The 12,011-nt window shown below is 47.8% G+C and overlaps 2 protein-coding genes across 4 annotated transcripts in view; one reads left to right on the forward strand and one right to left on the reverse strand.

Annotated features, from left to right (window-relative positions):
* The first annotated feature begins 878 nt into the window (after positions 1–878).
* On the forward strand, positions 879–6,738 carry LOC119286342 (transcription factor LHW-like). 2 transcript variants are annotated; one of them, XM_037565713.1, is made up of 10 exons: positions 879–1,534; positions 1,872–2,036; positions 2,221–2,302; positions 2,713–2,754; positions 2,838–2,897; positions 3,463–5,148; positions 5,263–5,367; positions 5,496–5,636; positions 5,745–5,870; positions 6,060–6,738. In XM_037565713.1, the coding sequence occupies exons 1-10, from the start codon at positions 1,443–1,445 to the stop codon at positions 6,219–6,221; spliced, it is 2,661 nt and encodes an 886-aa protein (XP_037421610.1). In that variant the 5' UTR covers positions 879–1,442; the 3' UTR covers positions 6,222–6,738. The 2 variants fall into 2 exon arrangements, with proteins under 2 accessions (XP_037421610.1, XP_037421611.1); XM_037565714.1 differs by having other exon boundaries at positions 880–1,534; positions 5,266–5,367.
* A 312-nt stretch (positions 6,739–7,050) lies between these two features.
* Positions 7,051–12,011, reverse strand: part of LOC119286343 (BEL1-like homeodomain protein 1) — a 5,746-nt gene continuing 785 nt past the window's right edge. For both annotated transcript variants that reach the window (XM_037565716.1, XM_037565715.1), the window contains exons 2-5: positions 11,020–11,893; positions 9,269–9,666; positions 8,513–8,573; positions 7,051–8,388 (exon numbers count right to left, since the gene is read on the reverse strand). In XM_037565716.1, coding sequence (XP_037421613.1) covers positions 7,564–8,388; positions 8,513–8,573; positions 9,269–9,666; positions 11,020–11,730 — 1,995 coding nt within the window. In that variant the 5' untranslated portion in view covers positions 11,731–11,893 and the 3' untranslated portion in view covers positions 7,051–7,563. The remainder of the gene's footprint in view (positions 8,389–8,512; positions 8,574–9,268; positions 9,667–11,019; positions 11,894–12,011) is intronic.

The raw sequence follows: 12,011 nt of genomic DNA on the forward strand, positions 1-12,011 counted from the left end.
AGGTTACCAACGGGTGCTCAACCCGCTTCGCCCGTCAGAGAGGGGTGGTCTGCACTAATGTGGCCCTATTCGCGAACTCTTAGGTCAGGCACAATGAAAAGATAGTAGTGTTCACATAAGCCATCCCCATCCCCCCTACTCATTCGACGATGGCGAGAATTGTTTATAGCTTCAAGTGCTTGGGGGCCCTCTCTAGTTGCCATTCCTTAGCTTGATGTTATTTGATCTTGACAAGAAAGAGCAGCTAGAGAGGCCACAAAGAAAGAAACACCTCAAGCTTCAATTCGAAGTTCTCTTCTATATTGCCATGTGGGTCCAAAACATATCGATATGAGATATGACTACCTCCTAGTCATTGATCTGGCTCGGTGCGGGGGCTTGTCACAAGTGCATATTGTGGAAAATAATAGGATGCTAGATATTTCTGTTGCATTGTGTTGTATCGATCCGACTCGGACGTGGGGGTATATACATAGTACAACATGAGAGAGACTTGAAGTAGAGGGCAGGTCATACACGGTTTAAACATATTCTATCTAATTCCTTATACTAGTATCTAACTTGAGCATAATTATACTTGTGAAACATATGAGAACGCCTTAGTCATGAATTTGCAAGCTGTGCTCCTATGTCTCTAAATTTGCTCGGCGATCGACAATGGCGCCATTTCGTGAATGATTCCCTTGGCAGTAAAATACTCCTAGCCTGGACGAATAGGGAATGGTGGAGCCGTGATGCGGTCGGGGTGAATGAATTCCCAGTTTACCCTCCACCTCTGTGTCCAGTGCAGGGAGGGAATGGAATGGTGGCCGCCTCGCCTCGGGAGCGGAGCCGCCAAGGGTGTAAAAAGATGGAAAAGATGATGGTGGTAAACAAAGCGGGCGGCAGAGCAGAAGAGAGCACCAAAGCCAGAGAGAGCCCAGAGAGAGGGAGAGAGAGAGGACTACTCTTCTCGCAGTCGCTCGCGGGCGCACACAGTGTGAAGGGGAGGGCGCAGCAGGCAGGCGGGCAGCTAGCGGACAAAGCCGATCTCGTCGTCTACCCGAGGCCGAGGAGCCAGCGCGGGCTCTGACAGCTGGGGTCCTCCAGCGCGGCGCGACGTCACGGCGCGATGGCTGCCCTCGCGCTGGCGGCGCGGAGGAGGAGGGGAGGCGGCGCTCCGGCGGCGGTGAGGAGGGGCGGCGGCGGTCTCCGCGCGAAGCAGGCCGGTCGGGCCGGCTGCCGCGGCGCCTAAGATACCCTTCGTTCACGCTGCTGCTGCTGCTACCTCTCGCACTCGCTCATTCTTTCACCCACCTCCTGCTTCTCTCCTCTCGTCCTCGCGCCGGCGGCGGCGGCGGGCCTCTGCGGCCGGCGTGCTAGGGTTTTCCTTCTTGGCCGTCCTCTGCAAGGTGCCGTCTGACTGACTCTGACTCTGACTCTGACCCTGCCTCGTGGCGCGGATGGCGGTCGGGGAGGCGCTGCGGCGCCTCTGCGAGGAGATCGGCTGGTCCTACGCCGTCTTCTGGAAGGCCATCGGCGCCGCCGACCCCGTGTAAGCCACCTCCTCTGTTTCCTCCTCCACTTGCATCTCAACATTCTGTGCTGTTTCTTCTGTTCTGTTCCCTGACTTGCCAGTCTCGGGATTTCGTGTGCTAGTTTGACACTGGAAGATTCAAGTAGTAGCTACTAGTGCTCCTCATCATTTCGTTAGCAATGGAGCGTTTGAGCTCGGAACTGATGGCTTGGCACTTATTAGGAGTTTGTGTGTGTATTTATCTTGCAATTTTCGTCCCCTGAACTTGGCTTCCTATTTTACTTGCAGCTTCAGGAATTTGGTCCCTCTTCTTAGTTGTTTTCTTACCTGCATTTTTCACCTTGGATATGTGCAGGCATTTGGTGTGGGAGGACGGCTACTGCGGCCACACGCCATGCCCCGCCGGATCTGAGGCTTCTCAAGCCAGGGCCGCTGAGCTCGGGTGTTCTGCTGCTGTTGACAGCATTTGCTCACTCGTTCGGAAGGACATGGCCGAGCAGGTTCATGTCGTGGGAGAAGGGTAAGCAAAGCATAGCGATGCCATATTTCCTTTTTTCATCCCTGTTTCACCATCTTTTGGTCAGATGCAGTTTCATGATTCCTCCACCATTTCTCATTGGTTGATGCAAATGAGACAAATGCATTCCTCCGGGTCGTTGGTTGCCATTTCGATTAATAATGGCTGCTGCGATTGTGTCTTTCAGGACCATCGGCCGTGTTGCCTTCACTGGCAGTCATCAATGGATCATCCATGGTACTGCGGATGATCACGGGCTCTCATCCGAGGTAGTACTTGCTTTCTTCTCAAATGGTACAAGTGCTAACCGATTTCCGTTTTCTCTGGTTCAATTTTGCCGGGCCACCATTTAAAGCATCGGGTCAGGGAATTTATATCCATGTAATAAGTCTTCTGGGGGGACCTTCTGCTCGAGCTTTTGGAACTCAGTGGCCTGCTTTTGGTTTTGGACTAGCATCATACTGGAAAATAAGTGACACAGGGATACGGTAGCTGTAAATGAATATTTACATGAGTCTGTTATATGCAAAAGAATACATGTGAATGCACGTTGATCTGTCTTGAGTGCGCCATAATGCTAATACTAGCATGGAGATCTATTAGTTATCTTTGTTATACTTGTATCTTTGTTGTTTGATTGTTTTGTTTTGGAGATCTTACGCTAGTCTCACCATGATAGGTTGCTTCTGAGATGCATTATCAGTTCAGAGCTGGCATTAAGGTGAGTGGAATTGAACAGTGTGAATGGTAAATTATTTGACCCTTGCTTGCATCTGGAACTCAATAATGTTTCTTGTTCTGCAGACTATTGCGATTATTCCTGTCCTACCACGCGGCGTGCTACAATTAGGCTCTACTGGTGTGGTATGATATCCAAACTTCAAATGCATGCTAGAAGTGTAGAGAAATCGTGTTCCCTATATCATATTATAGGATAAATGCTCAGTCTGTCTGAAGTTTTTAATTGTTTCGAGTTAGCTGTGTGGTATAACATACTAACATCAGTATGTCACGCTGTTGACTATGGTAGAATATCTCATATCTAGATCTCTTTTGAAAGAATATAACCATCGCATCATGCTAAATATTGTACTCCTGCGCCGGATAGTATTGGAGTTTTAAATAACAATGATGCCTGGAATTTTTTACGTGCCATCAGAATGCAAACTCATGGCTTCCTTTTATGTATGCTGCTAAAGGGTGGCTAGAACATACCTCTATATGTTCATCAGTGGTGCAATCAGAATGTTCTCTGTTGCAATGGAATAACTAGAAATGTTGACATGTAATCAGTTTTTCCATTATAGTACATGTCTTTTATCAAATGGTTGGGTTTCATCATGGTATCTCAGTTCATCACTTTGGCTTCGCTAGAATTTGTATTCTCCATATATTTGAGTTAATAACCTATCATTTCTGGATTCCGCAGGTTGTGGAGAACACAAGTTTTGTGATGCATGCAAAGAAATTGTGCTCTCAGCTGAACCAGCGATCAAGTATGGCTGCATCTGCTTCAGTAAAAAGTACTTCGAATCAGTCGCGTCCTCTGCATGGTGCCTCAAACATCCAAGCCGCAGACAATTCCTTCAGTCAATTCCCAGTGATGCGTGAACAATACAGACGCTCTGATAGCGCAACTGCGTCAAGTAGCAAATCACTAAATGCATCTTTGTTTGAGGCTGCACAACAGAATGGTCTAACTGGTAGAGAGCATATTGTCTATGGCAAGCCTAACGATATGTTTTTACAACAAGCGTCTTATTGTGATAGTCGACTTGGAAGTAATACACTGAGTGCTGCAATAAGTTCTGATTTGGTCCCATCAAGCTTGGCATCAGTGGAGCAACAGCAAATGCTGATGAACACCATTGGACAGTTAGAATTTGGTAGCGGTGCAGATTTGGCAAGGAGTGCACTGCTAAAATCGCTTTTATACCGAAATCCTTTTATGCATGAAACTAGTGACATGAAGCTGTCACATGGAAGAGTTGGCCTATCCCAAGGGACTACTGGTCATGGGAGTTATGGTTTCCTCCCTGGAAGTGCCGGAGTAGTCAGTACTACCTTATGTACATCAAGTCAAGTATCAGAACAAGGAAGCCATTCCAGTTCAGGAATGTTACGGCAGAAGCAACCTCCAGTTTCTTGTAATGTTCCCCAATCTTCTGAATTCACCATGAAAATGGTGCGCCAAGAAAGGTCATCTGAAAGTGCTCTACCTGTATCTTCTCAATCTGATGCTCAGGTTTCTAATTGCTTGAATGGCATTTCCCAAGAGAATCTATTGAGTAGGTCAGGTCATATGCAGAAAGATCAAAATGCAAATAGAGCAAATGATACACGTGTTGCTGTGAGCACACAAGGTGTGAAGAATGTGGATGGTTGCATGTTGCCAGCTATGCCCAGTGAGACAGCTCACTCATTGCTTTTGCAGCCAACATGGGATAATGACTTATTTGATATATTTGGTTCTGAATTTCATCAGTTGGGTCATAATGTGGATGCTAATTTGGTGTCCTCCTGTGATGCAAAATCTCATAGCTTAGACAGAGATGCAGCTGAACCCTCGATTTGTCTTGATTCTTCTTCACTCTTCAGTTCACTAGACAATGACTTCCCCTGTTCCGGGATCTTCTCACTAACTGATACTGATCAATTACTGGATGCTGTCATCTCAAATGTCAACCCCAGCAGTAAGCAGAGTTCTGATGACAATGCTTCTTGCAAGACTGCATTGACTGACATTCCAAACATTTCTCATTTTGGTTTGGAAGAGTTAAAGCAATGTGACTCCTCTGGCATTCCTTCAACGGTAATCAAGAATGAGTCCACACAGATTGTTAGACAACCATATTACTTTGATAAGACTGAAGATGGTTGTCTTTCCCAAAATAATGGAGCACAGAAATCCCAGATACGTCTTTGGATTGAGAATGGTCAGAACATGAAATGTGAAAGTGCATCAGCTTCTAACAGCAAAGGCCTTGATACACAAAGCAAGTCAAATCGAAAGAGATCTCGACCTGGAGAGAGTTCTAAGGCACGGCCAAAGGATCGACAGCTGATACAGGATCGTATAAAGGAGCTCCGAGAAATGGTGCCTAATGGAGCTAAGGTATCCTCTTGTAGACCTGCTGATTTTAATCTATTATGAAAATTTGTACTTTGCACACGTGAACTCCAGAGCAGTTGCATTGTTGTCATATCAATGTTATCTCATTTGTGTCAGCAGTGCAGCATTGATGCTTTGTTGGAGAAGACAGTTAAGCACATGCTCTTCTTGCAAAGCGTTACAAAGCATGCAGACAAGCTCAAGGATTCTACTGAATCTAAGGTATGCACATGCCTATACGTTTTATTGTTTGGTTATATAGAAAGAAAGCTGGTTTGTTGTGGTTGAGCTGCACAGTTTGTAACTCGTTAGATTGAAAGATGTCCTTATGTTGTCGAGTATTCATACAGATACTTGGCAGTGAGAATGGTCCTGTATGGAAAGACTACTTTGAAGGTGGTGCAACCTGGGCCTTTGATGTTGGCTCTCAGTCTATGACATGTCCAATCATCGTTGAGGATCTTGACAGACCACGTCAGATGCTTGTGGAGGTAATGGTTCAAGATGCTGCTGTTGCTTGTTTTTTGCAGTCTCATTGTTTACCAACAATCGCATGTAGATGTCGTTTAGATGTGTTGACATCATGTGGTTTCCTGCAGATGATTTGTGAGGATAGAGGCATCTTCTTGGAGATAGCTGATTTCATCAAAGGACTTGGATTGACCATCCTGAGGGGTGTAATGGAAGCACGTAAAAGTAAAATTTGGGCCCGCTTTACTGTTGAGGTAATATAGTTAAATTCTGAAAAAGGGTCATCACATCATTAGAGCTATAGAATGCTGCTGCTGATTTTTGTAGTGGCACCTGTTGAATGGATTTCTATCGCTATAAATCCTTGCTTATGTTTTAACTTGCTGGTTGGAGTCGACGAATAACACTGATCGTGTATGTTCAATTGTTCAATGTTCATACAGGCAAACAGGGACGTTACCAGAATGGAGATCTTTCTCTCGCTTGTACGGTTATTGGAACCCAACTGTGATGGCAGCGGAGCAGTAGAGAATCCCAACAGTGTAAACATGCCTCTTGGTTTGGTTCGCCAACCTGTCATCCCGGCAACAGGTGGTATCCAGTGACAACTAGAGAGAGCCCTCAGCCTCAAGCCAATCAACATTTAAGTGCTAAGAGCAGCAGTTCAGCGTGGGACCAGAGTTAAAACACTTCAGATTCTGCATCTGCGCACTTTTGCCATGACTAGCATTGCCAGTTTGCCAATGCGCCACTTGCTTTCCGGTGGCGCCTTGCTGCGCAAATGTGCACCTTCATCTCCCTGAGTCGCAGAAAGTCTTAACGTGAGATGCATCGAAGACGGGAACATTGATTCAGCTAATGATCAATTAGGCAGTGCTATTGCTTGTACAATCTTAGTTTTGCTTGTTACTTTTGCCGTATATTAGTGGATTTTGTACCGAACGGAGATTCCTTAGTTGATTTGTGTAGCGTTGATAACTGGAAAGCCATCCCTTTGTAAGTCTTCGTTGAACTAGAAATAGAACTGTTAGCATGTGATCCAGTGGTTCCTTGCAGTGACCTGGGAGAAGCTACATTTTGCTGTGTGATCAGATTTCTATGACACTAGATGTTTGTTGTCTATCAACATTTTTGGGGTTGATGTGCTGTCCAGCAATTCTCCAATGACATCTCTACTGGTGGAACACCAGACTTGGTATGGTTGTTCCTTTTATTACCTTCTGCCATCATCTTATCTTGTTCATGAGTCATGACCAAGAAGGTAAACACCTTCATTATCTGATACCTGTTTTGTGCATCGCAATAATGCAGTCTGGTTATCCTCCTTTTCTAAAAAAAGAAAAGAAATATGGCACAACAATATTTTTCCTGCAAGAAATGAACTGTTTTCTGTAGAAGAGAAAGAAAATCACATGAACATGGTACAACAATGAGTTTTGGTTGCTAAAGGTAGCAAGATATGCCATCTCATGCATCTGTTCTCTTCGTCCATGGAACTGGAACACAAGTAGTGAAGAGGAGTACTACAATAACTACATTACATTACAGTACAGTATCCAAAAACAATACTCAAATCTCCAATAAACCAACTATACCGCATACACTTCCAAGATCCCCAATTCCAATGTTTTACATATATATACCCCTTCACGTATCGTATACCCCCCATCCCCCTATTGCCCTATAAAATGTTGTAACCGGAAATGTTTGGGTTTTAACTACCTTAGCTAACCTATAGTAACTATATACAATGTCCCCATCTTTACATAATTACACCCCCAATGACCTAGAGAGGCTTAGGATTAATGGCAGCCTAACCATGCCTAGGCGTTTACCCTTTTATTTCTATACAAGCCCTAAATTGTTTGATTAATCGATTTTTTTGGGATTTCATTAATGGATTGCGCTATGTAATAGTAGTGGTATACCATGCATGATGCATTCATACTATGCCACGAAGTCTCTCATGAGCTGAGCCGCGAAGGACTTGGTGGTCTGCATGTTCATGTCGTAGCCGGCGGCGCCGCTGCCGCCGCTGTCGGCGCCGTTGCTGCTGCCGCCGCCCATGAGGAACGCCGTCTGGTCGCCGGCGCCGTGGGGGAGGCCGAGCGTGAGCGAGACGCCGCCGTGCTGCCCGGCCCCGGCGAACGCGAACGACTGGTCGGCGCCGAACTGCCCGTACGGCCCCGGCGCGAACAGGGAGTACCCGCCGCCGGCCCCGTCCTCGTCCTGTTGGTGGTGGTGGTGGTCCCTCGCGCCCGCCGCGCCGCCGCTCTCCATGAACTTCATGAGCAGCTCCCGGTGGCTCACCTCGTCGTGCTGCTGCCTCGCTGCGGCGGCCGCGGCCGCCGCGGCCGCCTGCGCGTGGTGCAACGCGCCGAAGTCGAACGCCGCCGGCGGTTGCTGCTCGAGGCCGGCCGCCCTCGCCTTCTTGAAGCCGCGCCGCAACCCGCCATCCTCACCCTCCTCGTCGTAGAACCCCGCGTGCGCCTGGTGGTCTCCGGCGAGCTCGAGCAAGGACGCCTGGACGGTGCCGCCGCCCTCCGACGTCCCGGCCCCAGCCGCCGCTCTGGCCATGGACCTCGGAGTGCCGTCGTCCACGCCGTCCGCGTTGCTGCTGCTCTTTCCTCCGGCGGGGCCGGACCCGGACGGCCTCCCCTTGTCGTCGCCGCCGTCCTGCTGCTGCTGATGCTCCTTGGTCTCCTCCAGGTACATCTCCTCCACCATCGGCTTCCACAGCCTCACCCTCGCGTTGATGAACCAGTTCGACACCTGATAATGGTTTTGCAAAAACTCTCACGGATCAAACCAAAGCCGCGGTAACAGTAAAAAATAACAACATACTATATGTTGTAACTGGATCAAACTGAAGAAGGATGGTTGAGATTTTTTGTACCTGGCTCCTGGTGAGGCCGGTCTGCTTGGCGAGCATGATCTTGTCCGAATCCTTGGGGTATCTGCATGATGAGAGGGCGATCCGATCAACCAACGGGAGTGCGACACGAGGGCGCCGAGTACGTACGTACCCGCCGGTTTTGGGCGCGCACGTACGTACGCACGTACGAATGGAGGTGCCATGCGTGCATGTTTGCATGCAAAACGCATCATGAGCATTGTGTGTGTGCCGTGTATCTCGTGCTATGTCTATGTCTCTCATGCAAGTACAGCATCATCATTTCTCACTCTATCTGTACCACGTCAGTGACAGAGAGAGAAATGCATTTTTAATTACTCTCTCCGTTTCCAAATACTTGTCTTTCTAGTCATTTCAAATGATTACAACATACGGATATATGAAGTCATATTTTAGAGTATAGGTTCACTCATTTTACTTCGTATGTAGTCATTTGTTGAAATATCTAGAAAAACAAATATTTGAAAGCAGAGGGAGTACTACTGTAGTTCAATTATCGATGGAGTTCACCTGTACAATACACCTAGCTCCCCACAAAAAAAGAAAGAAAAAAACAATACACCTAGCTAGGTTGCACGTACGTTCATTATGCATGATGCAAAACCAACCTTATAATCCGAAACAATTCAAGCACTGCACAGCTGCATGCATGCATGGGAACAAAAAAAATGGCGCTAAAGTCATCGAAGTACGTAAGTAGTACGTAGTACAAGAGGAGAGCATGTGTGAAGCACTTACGGGTGGAGGAAGTGCTCGAAGAGCCATGCACGGAGGATGGAGACGGAGCGCTCGGGGAGGCCCCGCTGCGGGCGCCACGCGCTGCTCTGCATCATTCCCAGCTGCTGCAGCGCGCGCTGCTGCCGGAGCTGGTGGTCGATGTACCGGAGCCGGGACCCGACGCCGCGACCGCCGCCGAGCCCGCCGCCGAGCCCCTCGGCGTCGCAGTCCTCGCCCAGGGCGCGGCTGGCGGCGCGCACCTGGGAGGCGATGGCGTCGCGGAGGCAGCGGAACTGCCGCGAGATGGTGCGCAGCGCCAGCGCCGTGTACGTCCGCGCCGACCCGGCGCCGGCCACTGCCTCGAACGACGACGACACCGACGCCATCTGCTGGTGGTACTGCCGGTACCGCTGCTCCACCTGATCATGCCATGCCATCGCCAGCCACATTAGATCCCAGTACAGAGATTAGCTCGTGTACTAATTAGTGGGTTGATTACTAGTGTTAACCACCACAACCACTCTCTAGCTAGTACAGTACTACTTTGGATTGTGTTTATCATAAACACGATTGATTGTCTTGTCAGACTGAGAGAATCAAGTGGATTTTATCAAAAGCATGCTACACTGCATTTCTTATTTATATGGAGAAAACACAAACTAAAGCTCCCTAAAAAGAATTAGAAGAAGAAAAACTCAAAGCATGAGGGAAAGCCGGGCTGCCAAACTGGCTTTGCTGGCTTGTGAAGAAGCTAGCACCAGCCAGGACAAGCAGGGCCTATCTACCTTCTGTACTGATAGCATATGTTTGTAGTATTAATTAAGCTATTGAGAGAATACAAAAAGAGACACATATTTGATCAGGCAACAAAGTTAAAGGTGGCTTGTACGTACTAGCCTCAACAAACAACACCATGAAAGAATTGTAATTTATAGGTGCATGAGTGCTTTTTCTTATCTCAAAGTATTAGTTAATATTATCACCAAGATATATACTTAGCCACTAGCTAGCTAGCTAGCTTGTTACTTAATTTCTTCTCTAGAAGAAAATAGAAGACTATAGCCACTTGTTGGTTTTAAAGACTGGCTAGACTTGTCACTTTTATAATCTCTATCACACATAATTTCCGTTTATTTAATTACTACCACAGCTGATTTGTAAATTTCTAAATTAATAATAGCTGCCCGTTAATTAACTGTAGCTGTAATTCTGCTTTCTAATTAAAAGACAATACTGGACGGTGTTTATCAAAAAAAATCCGAAGAGAATATATAGTTGGTGCAAGCTGACAAAACAGGTGTAATTAATTTAGAAAAGGAAAAAGGGAGGAGGAATATCCAGCAAATCAAAGGCCTGCTTGGCTACCCCAACAACTGTGTGTCACTCACTTCAGAAAAAGAAGCAACAAAACAAACATAGCTGAAAAGCAAATGGCCCATATACTTTCAATAACACTTTCTCGAATTATAGAGGCAAGGAAATATCAGAAACATCATCAATCTAACACTGCCGTATTCAGAGGGCAATGTTGAATGTTCAGACACTACCAAAATCGCCAGGTTTATTTGTCAAATATGCCTTGTTTTCCAGAGGAAAAAAAAATCAACAATTCCTAAGCAGCAATTGGTGATATGATCAGGAAAAAACGAGAGATTAATTCTCTATGAAATCATCGGTAAAAATATATTTGTATAAAGCAGGACATTTCTTAACATTAAAAGTTAGAATCAAAAGTAGTAATTCATTAAAGTGTACGTAGGTTAATTACTGACCTCGTCAAGCATGTTAACCAGTTTGCCTTTCTTCATCTGCAGCTCCTGCCGCTCCGCCGTCGACATCTCGGGCGCTGGCGCGCCGCCCTTGGCCCCGCTGGCGCCTTCCTCCCCGCCGCCGCCGGAAAGGCCTTCCGAATCCTCCTTCTTCTTGACCGACGCAGCGCTCTTCGCCTTGGTGTCCACGTCGTCCACGCCCTTGCTCACACTCACCACCTCGTCGAGCAGCTCCTGCGCCGCCCTGAGGTATTTGGAGTTCATCACCACCTGCCCCTGCGACGCCGCGGTCGACGCCCCAAGGTGGTACCTCCCTTCGTCGCCGGCGATGGAGGCCACCGTGACCGGCGGCGTCTCGCGGGACGACAGGCTGAGCACGGCACTCACGCCATGAGCCTGCTGCGTCGGCGGCGACATGACGTCGGCGATGCCTGTTGTGGCCGGGGTCCACAGGTTGTAGCCCGAGGGGGGCGCCTGGAGAGGGATGCCGACGAAGTGCTGCCCCGGCGGTGGCGACGCCTGGTGGCCGCCGAAGGACGCCGGGGTCATGGAGCTCACCGCTGAGTTGAGGAGCATCATGTTGGCCCCGGAGGGCCCGGCGTCCCCGTAGCTGCCGTTGCCGTAGCTTGGGTTCATGAGGTACAGTGTTTGCAGGCCGTCGCTGCCGGCCTGATGGATGTCCGTGCCGGCGCCGCCGTGGTAGTACGCTGCCATCGTGATCGCCGGCACCTATGTAGACCGGTCGATGGCAAAATCCTTGCTATGTCCGTATGTGCACTTGTGCACTAACTGAAATTCTTCTTGAAATAAATCTCCCCCCCCCTCTCTCTCTCTTCAATTATATATCTTCTTCAGTGCAGCTTGTTGTGGCTTTGACCTGTCAAAAAGAAGTGCCAAGAACTTAAGAACACATATATATAACAAGATGAAAAAAAAACAGGGCAGTGATTTAAAATTTTCGGATGATTTGTCATGGAAAATAAAATTGGATCTAT

This window comes from Triticum dicoccoides, chromosome 4A (genome assembly GCF_002162155.2).
Source record: "Triticum dicoccoides isolate Atlit2015 ecotype Zavitan chromosome 4A, WEW_v2.0, whole genome shotgun sequence".
NCBI lineage: Eukaryota > Viridiplantae > Streptophyta > Magnoliopsida > Poales > Poaceae > Triticum > Triticum dicoccoides.